Source organism: Podarcis raffonei, chromosome 6, assembly GCF_027172205.1.
Source record: "Podarcis raffonei isolate rPodRaf1 chromosome 6, rPodRaf1.pri, whole genome shotgun sequence".
Taxonomy (NCBI): Eukaryota; Metazoa; Chordata; class Lepidosauria; order Squamata; family Lacertidae; genus Podarcis; species Podarcis raffonei.
The window spans coordinates 63,974,117-63,994,018 of record NC_070607.1 but is presented as its reverse complement, the minus strand read 5'-3'; the positions used below and the strand labels follow the sequence as shown (position 1 = coordinate 63,994,018).

The 19,902-nt window shown below is 41.4% G+C and overlaps 1 protein-coding gene across 1 annotated transcript in view; it reads left to right on the top strand.

Annotated features, from left to right (window-relative positions):
* Positions 1–694: 694 nt before the first annotated feature.
* The window catches only part of ST7L (suppression of tumorigenicity 7 like), a 41,769-nt gene continuing 22,561 nt past the window's right edge, over positions 695–19,902 (top strand). The window contains exons 1-11 of the mRNA XM_053393497.1: positions 695–967; positions 4,789–4,871; positions 6,674–6,839; positions 7,736–7,790; positions 8,081–8,196; positions 10,333–10,411; positions 12,370–12,524; positions 13,615–13,712; positions 15,001–15,115; positions 17,270–17,342; positions 17,582–17,684. Coding sequence (XP_053249472.1) covers positions 760–967; positions 4,789–4,871; positions 6,674–6,839; positions 7,736–7,790; positions 8,081–8,196; positions 10,333–10,411; positions 12,370–12,524; positions 13,615–13,712; positions 15,001–15,115; positions 17,270–17,342; positions 17,582–17,684 — 1,251 coding nt within the window. The 5' untranslated portion in view covers positions 695–759. The remainder of the gene's footprint in view (positions 968–4,788; positions 4,872–6,673; positions 6,840–7,735; positions 7,791–8,080; positions 8,197–10,332; positions 10,412–12,369; positions 12,525–13,614; positions 13,713–15,000; positions 15,116–17,269; positions 17,343–17,581; positions 17,685–19,902) is intronic.

Genomic DNA, 19,902 nt, shown 5'->3' with positions numbered 1-19,902 from the left:
CCATGATGGATAAGGGCAGAGCTACTGTAATGTGGAAAGAGTCGTCCGGCCACGCCCATTTAATGCCCCAGGGCGCAACCCTGCCCAGCGCTCAGATTATATCGGAGGCGGACACAGCGTACCGCAATTCAGCAGCCCAGTTCCGTTCGCCGGACAGCATGTGGATTTCGCAAGGCTTGCTAAAAAATGTCTCTCTGTCTGCCCCCCCCCAAAACACCCATCATCCTGAAAAAGAAAGGAAAGTGGGAGAGCGCCATTCGCCCAAATTCCTAATGGTTAAAAACAGGGACTATCAGGCTACATTCTTGTATCTGCGTGCTGTGCATTTCACATGTACAGAATGCATTCAGTGGAGCGCACTTAGTTATTAAAAATGTATATCCCATTTGTAAAAAAACCCAACCCTTAAAGACCACTTTACAATTCCAAGCAGAAATGCAATAATAAAATTTTAAAAAATTCCCACGGGGGGGAAATCAAAAATCGGAGCCGCGGCCCTTTTAATGAAAAAAACTGCACGGGATGGCAGCCCTAAAAAAAGGGAAAGAACAAAAGCGCCCCTTTTAAAGCAGGCCGGCGGTGGTGGTGTAGCCCCGAGGGGTCCCCGCGAAGGCGGCTAACAGGCACGTGCGCGAGGGACAAGAGACGGAGCAGCGGGCGCGCTCCCGCTTGTCTCAGAGTCAGGCGGCGGCGCGCCCGGCTAGTCCCTCCCTCCGTTCCTCCAGCCAGCCAGGCCTGAGCGAGCGAAGGGCGGGAGTCATGGCGGAGAGTGGTCCTTCTCCTGTGGATGGGGATGCGGCGCCTTCCTCCTCCTCCTCTTCCCAGCTGCCCAGCCACTGCCCTCGGCGGTGGGAGAGGCTGAGACTGGCGGGGGGGCCCTGGGCGCGGGCGCTGGCCCTGCTGGCGGCGCTCGGGCTCCTTTACTTCTTGCGAGGCCCGCTCCGGCTGCGGGATAACTTGGCGGCAGGTGAGGGGCTGCTCGGGGGGAGCGGGAGGGGAGAGCAGCTCTGTGGGCGCTGAGGGGAGTCCGCCGCCGGGGAGGGGCGCGGGCTTGCCCGCCTCCTTTCCCTCCGCTGCTATGGACGTGAGGGGTGGGGGGCTTTGGGGCGGCCGGTTAGGGGTCTGTTTGGTCTACTCGCTGCCCCACAACTCTTCAGCCCTAATCTCAGGTGCTTGAGGTGCCGTTTGTGGAAAGAACTCTGCACGTGCTCCGTGAAACTGGCTTTACGCCGTTCATTTCTGGGCTGAGCCCTGCGGGTGAAAACAGGCTTCTCTAGAGCTATGACTTTGCCTCACACTAAAATCTGGGGTGTGCTTACCTTGGGGTTGATTGCATACAAAGACAGGGTTCGTAAGAAGGGTCGTATTATCAGAAAGGATTGGTACTTGCAGGTCTCCTGGGCTCTGTTCTCCTTTGTGATTTGGTGTGTATTTAAGTGCTTCTATCCTTCGGGGGCCTTGTTATTTTTTGTCAGTTTGTTTGTAAGCCAAGTTGGTTTTAAATCTGATTCTCCACTTTTTCTTTGTGTCTGTTTATTTTAAAGATTGCAAAGCAATCTGTAGTCCCTGATGTCTTCCCTTTGTCAGCTTTTTTTTTTAAAAAAAGCTTTCTATCATCTGTTGCTGTCTGCAAGCCCTGAATGATGACAGCATCTATACTACCAGCTGTCAGATCCTCTGTGTCATCAAAACAGAAAGAAACTAGACCTGTTGTTTGAAAGCTGCAATTTACACACAGCCACTATTTTTTTATTAGAGCAGTGAGCTCCATACTCCCCTTTTGTTGCTTTTTAAATTGCGGGCCTTACATAGATGCAAAGTCTCATAATATTTTGTTGGTCTAAAGTTAATGGTTGGGGAGTTAAAAGCACACTCTTAAGTCTGCAGGCCAGCATACAGCATGACTTACAGCTCAATCCTGTCCCATGTTTATTTAAAAGTAAGTGCCATTATATTCAATGGGACTTACGTCATATGGTTACATCCTTAGTATCGGGTATTTTAATAAAACATCCCAAAGCATGATGATACATGCATAGGTAAAGGTGAGAAAGGTAAAGGGACCCCTGACGGTTAAGTCTAGTCATGAACAACTTGGGTTGCGGCGCTCATCTTGCTTTACTGGCTGAGGGAGCCGGCGTTTGTGCACAGACAGCTTCCGGGTCATGTGGTCAGCATGACTGAGCCGCTTCTGGCGAAACCAGAGCAGCGCACGGAAACACCGTTTACCGTCCCGCTGGAGCGGTACCTATTTATCTATTTGCACTTTGACATGCTTTCAAACTGCTAGGTGGGCAGGAGCAGGGACCGAACAACGGGAGCTCACCCTGTCGCGGGGATTCGAACCACCGACCTTCTGATCGGCAAGCCCTAGCCTCAGTGGTTTAGACCACAGCGCCACCCGTGTCCTCAATACATGCATAACTTTAGAACAATGTGTTCATGGGTTAAAGTTGCTAGGGAATGAAGGAGAGTCTGCTTATTTATTTGCCTGGTGGGCCTACTGAGTTTTGCCATACTCTACACATGAAGCACTACATCAAGTAAGTAATGGAGTAACCTTGACTTTTACCTTAGGATCCCCCTCAGGGCTTAATGTACATGCCCTGCTTTTAACTTGGTCTTACTTTGTGTGTTTAAGACTTTGTCTCTTGCATGCTGTGGTTTCAAAAGCCCAGGAAGGTAGACTTGTTCAGACAAAACTAGCTATACTGGTTAAATTGTGAGACTGACACTAATATAAGAGCTGTCAATTTCTCATTGTCAACATACCATATTCATTTTCTTTAGACTTTTTATCTACTAATCTCTTGCTAAGCAACAATCAGTAGGCCTAACCCACAAACAAGATTGAGTGTTGTAGGTTGGTTAATAAAATGCCTCAGGTAGTATCTGTCTGGATTTTATGAATCAGTCCTAAACATGCATATTCAAAAGTAAATCTTACAGAGTACAATGAGATTTACTTCCTGTTAACATGCAGCAGTGTTAGTTTACCTTTGAGCTGCTTCATATATGTTGTTCCTTAATTATTTTGAATACGTTGAACCCTTGTTACAAGCAGCACATTCTTTTCTCCATGCTAAGAGAAATGTTTGTGCCCATTCTAATAAAAAAAATGAAACTAGTGTCTATTGTTTTTTATTAAATTTCTACACCACCCTTCATCCTAGGATCACAGGGCAGTTTACAATGTAAGAACACAACTGCATAACATAGTAACAAACAAAAACAGTCCCCCCCCCTCACAGTTTTATAGGCTGTAGATGGCTTAATTAGCCAAAGGCTTAGAAGAGGGACGTTATCATCTGGTGCCTAAATATATGTAATGAAGGTGCCAGGCAAGCCTCCCCATGGAGAGCATTCCACAAATGGGGAGCCACTTGAAAAAAAGCCCATTCTTGTGTTGCCATCTTCTGGACCTCTCATGGAAACAGAAAGGACCTCTCATGTGGGCACAGAAAGAAGTGGTCCAGATGATGATCACAGGTTATGAGTCTGTTCATATGGGAAGAGGCAATCCTTGAGGTATTGCAGTCCTGAGCTGTTTATGGCTTTATGGGTAAAAACCAGCACTTTGAATTTGTCTCGGGAATTGATTGGCAGCCATTACAGTTAGACCAGGATTGGCATTATAGGCTCAAACTTTCTTGCTCCAGTGAGCAACCTGTCCGCTGACTTCTGCACCACTTGAAGTTTCCTGTTTTCAGAGGCTGCCCCACATATAATGCATTGTAGTAATCTAGGTCCTTATTTAAATATATCTATACTGCTCTTCACCATATGGTCACAAGGCAAGGTACAACACACCAATATGTATTTTCAAAAGTATTTAAAATTGAGCAAATATCCATAATTCCCCATATTTTACTCTTTACAGATTTAAGTTAAAGCTATTAAACTTGTGTTAAAACTGTGGTTTGCTGTTTTGGATCCTTGTCTTTGACTGTATCTAGGTTAAGAGAAAGCTAAAGTATCAGTTAAAACATTTAGGGTTAGCTGTTTGAACTCAAACTCATTGACTTCTTATGAAGCTAAACATTGAACAAAGATCCAGTTACAGATAGGTAGCCGTGTTGGTCTGCCATAGTCAAAACAAAAAATTTTTTTCCTTCCAGTAGCACCTTAAAGACCAACTAAGTTAGTTCTTGGTATGAGCTTTCGTGTGCATGCACACTTCTTCAGATACACTGAAACAGTATATAGAAGGATCTGGCAACTTCTGTTTCAGTGTATCTGAAGAAGTGTGCATGCACACGAAAGCTCATACCAAGAACTAACTTAGTTGGTCTTTAAGGTGCTACTGGAAGGAAAAAAATTTTTTGTTATTGAACAAAGAAACAAACAAAAAGTACTTAACACAGCACGTAGTGAAATTATGGTATTCTCTACCATGAACAGTGGTGATGCCTACCATGTTGGATGGCTTTCAATGGACTAGCCACAGTAGCTAGGTTTTAGCTCTACTGTTGGAAGCAGTACAGTATGTCTTTGAATAGCAGTTTCTGGGAATCACAGGTGGGAAGAGTGTTGTGTTGTGTTTGAGTCCTGTCCAGCACTTTCAGCTAAAAAGTCTACTTTAACATTAATGGTTCTCCTAACATTCAAAGCATAGCTTACCTGGGCGACATCATTTCTGGATTCAGACTTTCCAAAAAGTATCCACAACCAACGGAGGAATTGACACTGTGTGTGTGTAGGTGTGTGTGTGCGTTGCTTAAGTAATGTCATCTCAGACACTGAGAGGCAAATGTACTCATTGACAAAGCTTCCCTTTTTCTTTGACAGTGACCATTTTCTTGAGCACATTGACTCCAAAATTCTATGTTGCACTTACTGGGACATCTTCTCTGATATCCGGTCTGATATTTGTAAGTAATTTTCTCTATTTACTCATGCTGGAATTTTTGTTGATCCTACAGAACCAGAAATATAGTATGATCGTGTCTTGTGCAGGGATTGCATTCCAGGGATGGCACATACATGCAAAAATGCATATACTAAGCTCTCCATCTTGCTTACCAGGCTCTGGGAGGCTCTCATGATATTTTATCTGGCCACTCAAGTTCCTGCAATATCTAACGAGAGCCTCCCAAAGCCTGGTAAGCAAGTCTGAAGGACAAAGAAGTAAGAGATTAATGCATACTCGACCCTAAATTTTGGCCTGCTTTTAAGACTGTTATTAAAATGTCCAGGAAAATGTCTACAGCAACTAAGAATAGGTCATGTCTGCATCCACAGTACCTTTTTGGGATTTTTGGAAGATGAGGAATAGTTATTGTGAAATGTGATGCATCTGTGTTTACAGTGTTACAGATTAATTTTTAAAATTAGACTTTTGTAAACTGTGCCAGTCTGAAGATGAAAGTTACCGGTACCTTTGATATGCCAGCTGAACTCTAGGTGGCGCTCCTATACAGAAAAAGAAACCAACATTTTTATTCATTTTGATGTGATTCCTTGCTGGTAACCACAGCCTTCCAAGTAAAAAATGAAATGGTTTATAGCATTGTAAGGGGCAGCTGTGACAATAGTGTTGAGCCTTCTCTGGCAGTATTCTGAAGCACATTGCTTAGGCTGCCAAGTCATTTGTGGGACTCTACCTGCATTGCCTCATTATGGCTGTATGAGGGGGCCTTATGCATAGCCACTGTTGCACTATACAGTGGTACTTCAGGTAACGCTTCAGGTTACAGACTCTGCTAACCCAGAAATAGTACCTCAGGTTTAAGAATTTTGCTTCAGGATGAGAACAGAAATTGTGTGGTGGCAGCAGCAGAAGACCCCATTAGCTAAAGTGGTGCTTCAGGTTAAGAACAGTTTCAGGTTAAGAACAGACCTCCGGAACGAATTAAGTACGTAACCAGAGGTACCACTTTAATGCCATTCCATTGAACATAAAATATGCATATTAGGAGCAGTGTACAAACCAAAAAGATGATGAAAATATTATCATTTGCCTTCAGGCAGTTCTTGTTCATCTTGAGTCCACCAGCATATGATTTATGGCACCCCATGTTTTACCAGAGTTGCCCAGAGTAGCATTTAGTTTTTTTCTGGATCCTACTTGTTGGGGCCAAATCTCTGACATAGGACATGCCAGTTCTGAGACCCCTGTGCAGCACTGTGCTCAAAAGGTAAGATGAAACCTGTCTGTCTATTCCTAACCCTCATGCAGTGCCACAAATAAATGTACACAAGTGGTTGTAGGAGGGGTGTGCTATCACAGGGTAGTAAAATGACCTAAATCAAGTGCATAGCATTAGAAGAAAGACGGTTAAGTCTGCTTCCCTGGATTAGTTTTAATTTGAAAAACATAGGATACTATTTTTAAGCCAATATTTTCCATTGGAAGGGGGGCAGGAGCTCTGTGGTAAGAACCAATAGATTTCTTGGGCTATCTTATAGCTCCATTACACTTTTGTTTACAGAGAAACAGGAAGTGGCTGAAATTTGGGAGCATTGCTTACTACTTTGCTGGTGGCTGTGCCCTAAAAGGGCTTTGTTTAGAAACAATTCTTTTCTATCATATTATCTGTGGGCAAACTGTCAACCTTTGCAGAAAGGAACCATAAATATAATTGCGGGCAGCCTATTGTTTTGTGAGCAAGTGACGTGACTTGAGATTCTTGACCCAATGGTTTATTGTATGTTTTTCTGTTTCTCACTGCAGATATTTGAATGGTGGTATTTCAGGAAATATGGCACATCTTTCATTGAGCAGGTATCCGTGAGCCATTTACGACCACTTATTGGTGGAGCAGAGAATACTAATTCTCCACAGGCAACTTTCTCTGCCACTAGTGGAGAAAATGAGACAAGCAGGCAGAGTTTGTCAGGTGATTGCTTCTAACATCTGGCTTTGTGCAAATGTATTTCGTGATAGCTGGCCTTAGCCAAAGCCTGTAAATACAATTTATGTTTATTTTTGTAAATGGGCTTAGCTTTGCATCAGGTAATGCCTTTGTCTTGCTTAGGAAAAACAAGAGAGATAAAGTAAATCAGATTGGGCAAAGCCTTTTTTAGTGGGGGCAGGTGAGTTGTTGAGTTTAGTATTTTATTTTCCACAACCCCTTGCAATTTCCAAATCAATATGATTTTTAATATTTTATAATAGATATCGTGCCTTTATATATTTTGCTATATAGATCAATGTGACAAGTGGCTTTTGTTTTTGTTTTTGTTTCTTGGAAAATTGCTTGCTTTGCACCTCCGAGTGATAGAAAAACTGTTTTCTTGAAGTGGTATCTCAATTTAGACATTCATCCAAACTGTAATTTGGGCTATCAAAAACAAACCAGGGTTTCCTCTGTTTCCTCTCTTCTTACTTGGGGCTTTCCCTTTTTAAATTTTCTGTTTCACACCATTAACACTGGTAATTTGTCATGCCATCCACATTTTAATACTATGGTTAGGGCTTGCCATGCCTGCTTCAAACGATTGTTTATGAATCTAGTTTTGAAAGCAAGTGCTAGCCATCATTTCAGATTTGCATGCCATGGTAAATTATGACTACTGCAGACCAGAAAAGGGAGAAACCAGAATGTGAGCCCATGATTATTTCTGATTCTGTGGAGGAAACATTTTTTTAATATGTGGGCCAGTTCAGAAGTAGTGATTTCATATTTATTGAACCAAGATTCTTATGGTGAACCAGGCCTCAACACACAAGGCATATAGGTTAGAAATCTACAGTTCTGGCTTAATTTTGAGATTAAACTGTTTCCTTTTACAGAGTGCAAAGTATGGAGAAATCCCCTCAATCTCTTTAGAGGAGCAGAATATAGCAGGTATTTTTATCTTTGTGATATTAGTGTATAGCCATTTTTGTAAAATTAATTAAAATAGAACTAGAGCTTCTGGTTTGTCAGAACGTTGTAATCTTACTCTTTCCTGTAAATTCCCTATATAAAGACAAAGATGGATCTGTTTGGATAGATGATTCATTTCTAAATGCGTCCTTTAGGTTGGCATGTAGATACTTAAATGGGAGCGTATCCCACTGGCTTTCTTTTGAGTAGATATGCAAAGAATTCGGCTGTTAATGAAGCCTCTTTTCTTTTTCTTTCTTTTTTTAAAGATATACATGGGTGACTGGAAAGGAGCCACTTACATATTATGACATGAACTTATCTGCTCAGGATCACCAGACCTTTTTCACATGTGAAACGGACTCAGTTCGACCTTCAGATGCAGGTATCAAATGTATCTCTTGTATGAAAGATAAAAAGATGTCTGGCCATGAATAGTTTTTTATGTTGGGAATGTGTTATGTACTGAGTTGAATAGGATCCAAACTGCAGCAGTCTGATTGGTCCTAGAACAATAGGATCCAAAAGGCAGCAGTCTGATTGGTCCTAGAACAATAGGATTCAGAATGCAGCAGTCTGATTGGTCCTAGAACAATGCAGCAGTATGATTGGTTGGCAGGAACTACCCAATCATGCTCCAGATAGAAGTGAATCCACAACCTGATTGGCTTACAGTAGAATTCCGGAATTAGCCAATCATGTGCAGCCCATTGTGTAAATAATGTATATAAAGCAGATACTTTGAGGGGACATTCATTCATTCCTCCTCACCACTATGAGCTGAATAAAGAGCATGAAATCACTTCGCGACTCCGAGTATATTTCAGAATGCTTGTTCTAAATATCTTTTCTAAGTCTCTTTTATATTTGATGGATAATTTATGCCATTTTTCCTAATGTTTCTGATCTCTTGGGATGGAGAAACCAGGATGAGAAAAACAAACCTTAAGTCATTATTATTGCCAGAACTTTGCATGTCTGTGATACTATTTTTACATATGTCCTCTGCTCACCTGAGAGTCCTGTTCCAAGTCTACATAGCAGGAAAGAAAGGTGTATTGTGGTACCTTAAAGACTAAAATGTTTACCATGCACATGGACCTCATTGGATGCATTCAGCAGAATTTTTGTGACAGTTCAAGACCCTCACTGTTCTTGCTACAGCAAGATAGATATGGCTACCCCTCTTGAGTTTGTTACTCTCAATCATAAGACTTGCAAATGTTATGGACTTCTGAATGTTGAATTACTACTATAAAAAACCCCCGCCATGCCCCGAGATTATTATATTTCTTTGCTTTTGATTGCACCAAATTATATTGAGGGTTGCATATTGTCTATTCTATCTTTAAAGCAATGGCATTTGTCATACCTGGCCTTTGTCAGCTTATGTGTTAATTCTTACTAGTTCATCTAAATCGGCAAGAGTTAGCTGTCTACACATTAATCTGATGAGATGTTTAATGATATGAGAGCTGTAGTTTTTGTTTTATAAACATCGTATATTGTTTCATCATCAGAGCCAAAACTAACATTATGTTTTCAGAAAAATGCTCCAACATTTTCCACATTATTCTTGCTGGACAGTTGCAGGTTTAGTTCCAAAAGAAACATATATTGGTTCTCTCCCTTTCTTATAAAAACTGAGGACCATCAGATATATTCAAACTGCAATCCTGTACTTTCTCACCTGGGAGTCAGCTCAATTGAAATCAGTTGGATTTACTTCTGAGTAGACATGAGTAGGATTGTGCAATCAGTTCATGAATGTTGACTTTTTAGCCTTTGCTGGGATAAGGGTTTCATTTCCAAAAAATTGAACCCAGCCAAGTGAGTGGCAACGATGAGAATTTTATTCACTTAAAATGAATAGCATCTGGCAGAAGAGGAGGAAACAACAGCCAGGCCAATCCCACCAGCTTTGGCACTGTTCTCCATGTAGCCACACTCATTCCACCCAGAGACTATCAGTGACCAAACTTACCTTGCAGCCAGCAGGAGGGAAAACAACAAACTTTCATGAACCACCTGGGGCTAATTGCCACAAGCTCTGCCCCCCTCTTCTGTCGGTCACCTTATGAATTTTTCTCTCTTTTAAAAATAAAGATCAAGAATAATATACATTTATGATAGGGCAGGGGTCGGCAAGGATTACCTTGCCTGGGCCAGTTCACTCTAGCAGAGATCCCTCCGTGGGTCAGATCATGCGTACGCGTGATTTCCGGCGTCTGCGCAGACGTGATTTCTGGTGCCGTGGAAGTGAGTCCATGCGCTGTGCTGCACCAGCTTAGCACAGCGCATGAGGACTCGCTGAGCAGGCAGCTCAGTTTGGGGGCAGCTCGTGGGTTAATTAAATGACCCCCATGGGTCGCTTGTGGCCCATGGGCCTTAGGTTGCCAACCCCTGTATTCAGTTTGGTAGTGGCTTTATTCTTAGAAAGAGAGATGTTTGTTTGTTTGTTTCTCCATGAATACTTACAGTCATGACTTGCCTGTAAATAAATCCTATTTTCCCCCAACAGTTATGCAGAAGGCATGGCGGGAGAGGAACCCTCAGGCCCGAATAAAAGCAGCATATCAAGCTTTAGAATTAAATAATGAGTAAGTTTGATAACAAGTCTCACCCTAATTTTATGAACGAAAATTAAAGCTATACAGCATTGTTAAGTAATTTCTTAGGGCCTATTCATATTGTTGTAGACTTAGGATAAACATAGAAATTAATAATTTCTAGGATTGTGATTATTTGGGGGTGGAAGATATAAGCTGCAAAAGAATTTCTGACTGGCTGGGGGGAAGAGCAGACCTGTTAGGATTAGAAAAAGATGCTGATGGGACATAGAAGGATCCTTTGGCCTGAGGAGTCAGATGTCACAAAGCTTGCCGGGGTAACTGTGTGTTTGAGGGGACAGGAAAAGGGAGGTTTGAAGCAAGGGTTTCTGGGTAGAAGAAGAAGGAAGTAAGGCTGAGATCCATCTTGGCGCGGGGGAGAAGGAAAGGTTGCCTGCAATGGTTTGGGCCAAGCTGTAAGATCTGGAATTCCTCCATGCAAACTGAATGTGTAAATAGGCGAATAAACCCTATTTCTCAAAGCATGACAGTCTCCAATGTTTCTTCTGTTCTCCAAAGGGACCCAGACCCTGTGTGTGTGCATGTGGCCCCATGCGCTTGTGCCACTGCTTGGTGAAAAGAGGGGCGAGCACTGGGTTTTTGTAACAATATGATTGACATGTTCAAGTGATGTGACCTTTGGTGGGCTGTAACACTATCCCATATTAAGTTTTTAACCCTTGACATATAAAGCTAACATGTAAGACGTTTTTGTAATGGTTGGACATTGAGATGTTACAATTTTCCCAACCTACAGTCTGAAGTGGATACTTCACACAAGTTTGAATTGATGCCGAACCATAGAAATGAAGTAAAGAATCTCATCTTTTTCAGTGCAACTGAACTAAGGGTCCATTTTAATAGGACTCAAAATTCTTATGTTTGGCTCAGTTGTGTCCAAAATTAGCATGCGCCTTTTAGAAAATGAGATCTTCAAGTAGCAGGGGTATTTTTCAACTCAAAATAAACACAATTGTTATAAAAATCTTCATAGTTAAGTCATTTAAAAAAATGTTCTGGGAATTCTCTCTTTTTCTTTTTCTTTTCCTAACATTTCCCCTTCTGTATCTCACACAATGTTCCACTTAAGAGAGAGAAAGCAGAGCAAAAGTTTCCATACCTTTTTAAACAATACACCACTTTGCAAATCTATTTTGTACATTTGATTATCCCAAGTGCACTTTTATATGTGGGGGCTGGTATTTTTATATGACTCATCATGGATATCTGAAACACTGCTTTATAGAAATTCAGAATATTTGAGCACAGTTGTTGTTTATGAAACTACCAGTATTTCCATTTTAAGACCCTGCTCCCCAAGTTTATTAATTTCAAGGTCAAAAGTAATGGGTGGGATGCACCTAACACTCCCCGTCAGCAGAAGCCCTTAACAAGGACATCTACTTGTGCAATGGAGCTTTCCCTCCTTCTACTTTGCTCACGTGCCCCTCAAAATGAACTTGGGGTTGGGACAATCCCAAGAACAATGTTGGGGGGGGGGACATCATTCCATGTGGCAAGCTGTAATGCTCACACAGATGAGTAGTTCATAATAACACACCATTAAATTCCACCCAATATTTTGATCTTCTACATAGAATGAACTGCAGTCCTTTTTTAAAAAACTTCATTTTTGTAGTTTAACAGATATTGAAATTTACCTTTTACTTAGTGCATTTTGTAGTCATCTTGATCGTAAAATAGCCACCCTCAATGAAAATTAGTAGTCCCCCTCCTGCCTGGGGTCAGTGTCACAGAGCCTGTTTTCCTTTTAATGTGTACTGAAACATTTTACATGTATTGTTTGGATGAAAATAGTTTTGTTCCACATCTTTGATTGGAGTTTATTTGTAAGTATGTTCAGCTACTGTACTGTATACATTGTTAATCTTTTCACTGTGTCAACATACATCTTTTGAATACCTGGTTTCATTTTTTCTCTTTCTCAGTTGTGCCACAGCATATGTTCTTTTGGCCGAGGAAGAAGCAACTACTATTGTGGATGCTGAGAAATATTTTAAGCAGGCTCTGAAAGCAGGAGAAACCATTTATAGAAAGTCTCAGCACTGCAGTTCCCAGAGTCCACAGCATGAAGCACAGTTTAGTAAGTATCCTTTCACAAATCATTCAAAATGGTCAATAGTGCTGTGCTTGGTCATGCTCGAATCTACAGAAGCACTAGAAAAGTTTAATGCTGAAGGATTAAAATCTACATGAACACAAAAATTAAAAGTACACACACTGTAAGTACAGGCAGCAGTTGTACAAGCTGCATTTTAATTTCAGAAAGTGCTGAATCTTTTGCACTGCAATTCTATATGTGTCAAAACAGAAGTAAGCTGAACTGAATACAATGGGACTCACTTTCAGTTAAGTGTGTAAAGGATAAGGCTTTAGCCTTATTTTAAAATATTATGAGAATATTTTAAAATATGCTGGTCACAGAAGGAGAGTTGCACTCTAAGAAAGAGGTCATTCTATTCACAGAGCAGCAACACGATACAGTTCTATATTAACTACATTGCAGTTAGCAGGGCTGTGGGAAATAATATTTTACCTTTGGTATTTTACCTTTGGTGGGTTCATCCCTCTACCAACAGCTCATCCTTTTTGCTTTTTCTAGCAAGTCTCTGTCAATAGCTCAAGGTTACAATATCATTCTCCCTCTTTGTATTTCTCTCTCTCTTGCTGCCTTGTGCCATGGAATGTGGTGTCTTAATTTTGAGGCCACAAACAAGTTGTCAAACTTCAGTTTTTTATTACAATGGAACAGCAAATATGTGCTGAAGCTATGAATATGTTGTTTGGATGAAAGGGTGTTAGAGGGTTTCTTGTCCCACATCCTTGGATGTGGTGGCTTGAGGAAATAGTTGGATTCCTTGTGCTTCATATTAAGTCAGTGTTTGGCACATCGCATTGTCTGTGCCCCTCCCTTTCTATTTTCTCAGGATATAATGTTCCCTCCATTTTGCAGACTCAGATGGATAAATGTTGATTGACTCATGTGTTGTTGTTTTTTTAAAAAGTCACTTTGTGATTTTATGGGTGTGTTCTGTGGTTTAACTCTCAACCTTCTCAATATATTTGTGGACAGGGAGAGCAGGATGGATCTCCTACAACATATGCAGAAATGAATGCCTGGTTTAGAAAATGTGTGATAACTTAGTTTTTATGTAGCCTCTCTTTTTCCCTAGGAAGAGACACCAATGTACTGGTTTATGTGAAAAGAAGACTAGCTATGTGTGCAAGGAAGCTTGGAAGAATTAAAGAAGCAGTAAAAATGATGAGAGATGTAAGTTATCCAGACGTCAATCCTATACCCACTTACCTGGGAGGACATAAGAAGAACTTGCTGGATCAGGCCAATGGCCCAACTAGTCCAGTAACTTCTTCTCACAGTAGCCAGCCAGATGCCTCTGGGAAACTGGCAGGCAGGATTTGAGCACAAGAGCATTCTCTCATCCTGTAGTTTCCAGTAGCTAGTATTCAGAATCGGCATTGCTGCTTCCAGTTGTAGCTCATCATAGCTAGTGGCTGAATTTAAGTCAACAGCACTTACTTCTGAGTAGACGTGTATAGCAGTGATGAGGAACATCCAGCCTGAGAGGCTATTTTCCCCGTGTCATGCCATATGCCCCCCCCCCCATATCATATATGATGTCAGGTCCAGAGCAGGAATGATCAGGAGTCTTAAAAGGGGTGCTGATTGTTCCATGACTTGTTTTCAGTGCCTGTTAAATTTGGCAGCAGATGGAAGTCCCACTGGGATTGGTTCCACTTGGAAGCTACTGAATGGATCTGAACCCTTTCCAAAGTGAGGTTTGAAATCAGTGCTCTTTGGCTGTTTCGGTCAACTGAGCAATTCCGTTGCAGAATGGCTTGAGTTCAATCTGTGCTGCAAAGGAAAAATGGGTCAGTTTCACTTTGTATAGGAAAAGCAGCACCTGTGATTTCAAGATATGAGTGGAATGTACAATCCTTTGTGTTTGGTTCTGCTAACCATGAGTTTGCTACCAAGTCTGTTGACCTAGACTGTAAACTTAGGTACATTTACTTGGAGGTAGATCTCATTTGGGACGTGGGTGGCGCTGTGGTCTAAAACCACTGAGCTTCTTGGGCTTGCCGATTGGAAGGTCAGCAGTTTGAATCCCTGTGACGGGGTGAGCTCCCATTTCTTGGTCCCAGCTCCTGCCAACCTAGCAGTTCGAAAGCACATCAAAGTGCAAGTAGATAAATAGGTACAGCTCTGGCGGGAAGGTAAATGGTGTTTCCATGCGCTGCTCTGGCCACATGACCCGGAAAAACTGTCTGCGGACAAACGCCGGCTCCCTCAGCCTGTAAAGCGAGATGAGCGCCACAACCCCAGAGTCGTCTGCGACTGGACTTAACTGTCAGGGGTCCTTTACCTTTACCTTTTTAGATCTCATTGAGTTCATTGGGTTAGTGTGCATAATTCATTTTATTCTTAAAATCAGATTTAATGCATTTTTACTTAGTGGAGTAAACATGCATAAGACTTGGCTGCAAGATAGAAACTTGTGTTGCCTAATTTATTCTCTCCTCCCTGCTTCTATTTACAGTTAATGAAAGAGTTTCCTCTCCTAAGTGTATTGAATATACATGAAAACCTCCTAGAATCACTTCTGGAACTACAGGCTTATGCTGATGTCCAGGCAGTTCTAGCAAAGTATGATGGTAAGAATATATAAATGTCATTGTGTGTTAGATGCAAGTTGCAGTGTGTGCTTGAATAATATTTTCATGAATAACTAGGCCCCTTCCCTCTTGGGGTCCAAGGCCTTCCATGAATAGCAGTCATTTTTCAAATAACTCAGCAGAGTAGATAGGTGGTGCCTGAAAATCAACACAGACATCTGCTCACCTTGATTTGTATCTTATCTTGGACCTTGGGCAGTTGATATAAATTGGATGAAATTATTTTATTTGTTCAACTTTTAAATTGTGCTTTATCCAATCAAAATCCCACGGTTGTTTGCAAAATACTAATTGTTTTTAAGTTATTGTGTTGTTTGGATTTTATTATGCTAGTTAGGTTGTAATCCAGCTGGTGAAAGGCTCTCTCTCTCTCTATCTATAATTCATTTAAAAAATAGTAACACTTCCCCCAAAATTTAAAGAAGATATCATTTAAGCAGGACATATAGGAATGACAGTTCTATCCCACTTATTTTTTTCTAGTGGCTCTTTTCACTCCAGAGAGCCTAGGGCTTGCTGATCAGCAGGTTAGTGGTTCGAATCCCCGCGACTGGGTGAGCTCCTGTTGCTCGGTCCCTGCTCCTGCCAACCTAGCAGTTCGAAAGCACGTCAAAGTGCAAGTAGATAAATAGGTACCGCTCCGGCGGGAAGGTAAATGGCATTTCCATGCACTGCTCTGGTTCTCCAGAAGCAGCTTAGTCATGCTGGCCACATGACCTGGAAGCTGTACGCCGGCTTCCTCGACCAATAAAGCAAGATGAGCGCCTCAACCCCAGAGTCATCCGCGACTGGACCTAATGGTCAGGGGTCCCTTTACCTTTTTATGTTAACTTTTTACGTTATAATTGAATAATGTATCCTGTCACTAGTATGTTATATTGATGTTTATATATAGATCAGTTAGCAGAAGAGACTAATTACTTCTGTATGTTCTCAAAGTTACACTGCTTTTTTCGTGGTGCATCTCTCTGCAAATGATTTCAGGTCAAAAAACTATAATGCACTTCAAATTCAGTGCCAGATTTACCACATTTTCTGTGAGAGGTGCTCCAAAGGAGTTTTTCCTAACAGTTCTTCCTCTAGGACTGCATAGTGCTTAGCTGCTTTTCAGCATACCATGAAACACATATATAAAATGTAAGAAGAGTTTCATGTAAACTCTGAACAGTGATATTAAAACTAATTATCAAGTTTCTGATGAAGTTAAGGGTAGGAACACCGTTCAGTGGGTGTCAGATTCACTCCTTGTCCCCTCCAGCAATGGGTGTTCAAGATTCAAGATGCTGAAAAGCTGCTGTTATTCAGATGCAATGCTGGAGCTAGATGGAGCCATTGCTTTAACTCAGAATATATTGCAGATTCTTACACTTGATAGCTAAGTATTTTTTTAAAAGTTAAAAAGTAGATAGTGGCTAAAACTGCCCATTAACATGGAATTAGGGGGCGGGGGATTTGAAGGTGGCTGGAGGCATTTTAAAATGTGTTAATAGATTGCTTTAACCTGGTTTCATGACATTAGTGATGTTGAAGACTTGCCAGAAACAATACATGATTCTGAACATTGCTGTGTGGCAACCAGCCCAAAATTTTGATCCTCTCATTTGGGAAAAGGAGGAAGAGAAGTAGTAGCTAGGAAGAGTAACTTCGTGGGAAGTTGTGGTGATGACAGTAAGGAAAGAGGTGATTAGGAGAAAAGAGGAAGGAATGGGACCTAGGGTTGAGATTGTACAGGAAAGAAAGATGAATGACAGAGAATATATGGAACAGAAGAGGTTATCCCACATTCTGTTGCTGTGGGCACACGGGTGTTGGGGGCATATGTTTTTATGAGCCACATCAATGGCCATGGGCCTTTAGTCAACTTGGAATTCTTAGAAAAAAGAAGCTACAGACAATTTGGAGCCATGATCCAAAGCAGCAAACATTTGGCACATGTACAAGAGAGTAAGATGCATAGCCATGTCTTTCTCTGTAGTTTCCTCCCCTTAGTTCTCACACAAGGCAAGTAAACTTAGTCTGAAACACTGCCTTTTCCTCTGTGGTAGCTTTAAAACACCTCCCTCTTCTTGGAGGGTATGGTTTTGAAATGTTTCTCACTTTAGAATCTAAATACAACAATTTGTTGTTTCATAGACATCAGCCTTCCAAAATCAGCAGCGATATGTTACACAGCAGCACTCTTAAAGGCCAGAGCAGTTTCAGATAGGTAAGTGAAATATTTCAGATTCAGATGTAAAGTGATAAACTCTTCATTCTTCCTGCAAGCAAATAATTTTGCATCTTGCAACTGCAAGTAGTGCTTTTGTTTTGTTGGATTAAGCTCTGGCCCAGCTAATTTGAGCTTTTACTTAAAAAAAATTATTTTCAATCAGCTCAGCTTAAAAAAGCTAGATTATCCTTTGCCTCAGTTTGAGTAACTTGACAAACTTTTGAATGTTGCTGCAGATTCTCTCCAGAAACAGCCTCTAGAAGAGGACTTAGTACAGCAGAGATTAATGCTGTAGAGGCAATTCACAGAGCAGTTGAATTTAATCCTCATGTTCCAAAGGTAAGTGTCCGCGTGCACGCGCACACACACACACACACACACACAAAGCAAAAGGCAAGCCAACTAAAACAGGTGATTATTTTAAGAACTTCTCTACATACACCATATTGAGTGTAGAACTACACAGTATGACCAGCATTCTGTCTTATGAGGCAGATATAGCAGGCACTTGGGTAAAATCACTTTTAAACAAATGGGCTCTGAAACAAGGGGTAAACTCAGTTGGGAGAATAGTGATCTCTGGAGTGGGAGTGTCTTCATGGAGGCACTTCCTGCGCTGATTTCCACCCCCATCTCCAGCATTCACATTTTCTCGGGCACACATAGGTTTGAGAGCATACATTTGCTAAAATATCATAAGACAGAAGTACAGGTTTGTTGTTTTTAGCTCTTCAGAGTTCTGTCACACATTGACACCATGTTTTTCTGCAACACCTAACAATTCATAATTGTTAATCTCAAATGCTTGTAGCCCAAAAGCATTTTTGCATGACTGAGTCTCAGAGAGATTAGTGTCCTTATAATTGGTTTGATGCTGAGAGATTACGTAGTTTGTATGTTTGTTGGCAAATTTGTTGTTCCTGGTGCTACTGTTTGATTGTGATCTTCAAATAGGAACAGTGCATTTTCCATTCATTGGTGGTTCTGGTGCTATCAAATGCTCTCTCCATTGCCTGTTTTTGTTTTAAGATAGGAATCGCAACCTGCAGCCTGCCACAATATTCTCCCTCTCTCCTATATGTCTCCTAACTAGAGCCATCCCATTTGAATTATTTGTTTATATTTGACGAAAGCAGACTATTTCCTAATCCAGGCATAGGGAAACTCAGCCCTCCAGATGTTTTGAGACTACAGTTCCCATCATCCCTGACCACTGGTCCTGTTAGCTAGGGATGATGGGAGTTGCAGTCCCAAAACATCTGGAGGGCCGAATTTGCCTGTGGCCTGTCCTAATCCTTCCTTCACCATTCAATGAATTCTTTACTTTAGCCATCACTGAGAAGGACCCTGTTTTTTTATTGGTTTCTCACAGCACTTCTGAGGTCCTCGGCCTCAGTCAGATGTGCTCATGCACTTCTTGACTTGCGTGTTCAGATCTCAGCTGTTCTTGTTGGTTTTCTGAAATCACAGTTGCTGGTAAAGTTCTGCAAATGCTGTTAATACTGGTAGGAGGATCCTAATCACTCTGTCCTGAAGTGAATAATGGAGCCCTTGGGGATGGTAGGGTTAGGAAGAACACATGGGGAGGGTATAATGCCACAAGACTGGCAGGGAGAGTGGGGGAATCAGAGAAGGGGGTAACAGAAGAGGGAGCAGTTGTATTGCACTGCTGGCAAAGAGATAAACAATGGTGTGTAAAGTGTGGTGTGTGTGTTTTTCTGCAGAGTTGTCTTGAGTTAAGGATGTGTGGCTGAGCTAGGTGTATGTACAAGAAAGAGCGAGTGTGGGGTAGCTATGCCTGATTTGCTTTTGACCATGCTGGTATGTGGTCCTCAGAGGGTGGATTAAGAGGCAGTATGGCCCTCAGATTGAAAATAAAGTTCACCACCTCTGATCTAGGGAGACTAGAAATCTAATGTTTTCCTCTAGCCCTTTTTAAAAAGGATTTTATGGTTCTGAGCTCACTGTCTTTCTAGTTCAGTGTCTTTTCACACACCCCCCCCGTTATTATTTATTTTCAATTTTATTTGTTTTAAAGATGTATGGAAATTGTTATCTGATTTAATTGTTCTGTTTGTAAAACCACTTTGTGTTCTGTTTTGAAAGGTACCATAAATCTAAATAGAAATATATAAACCATTTCAGCTTCTGTAATACCAAGCATTCACCTCTGCATTTCTGCTGGCTGCTTTTGAGCTTCTGAGTTGATAAATAGGTTGGCTGATCAAGGCAGTCCTTAGGATCTCCTGCTAAACAGACTCTACCTGCTTCCCCAGCCATAATTTTCCATACAGAGGGAGATAATATATGTTAACCTCCATAGGGTGGGCACTTGTTTACCTTAATGAAACATTCAAAGGCCATGAAATAGTATGCTGTCCTAGAGCATGATTTTGTTTTCTGATTGGTAGAAGCATGTTGACTGAATTTCCAACCTAATACAATTCCCTCCTAAATAGGGTAGTGAATGTGGTGACCTCCATATGTTGTTGGACTCCATATGAGTTGTACTCTCATCATTCCAGACAATTGACCATGCTGGCTGGGGCTGATGGGA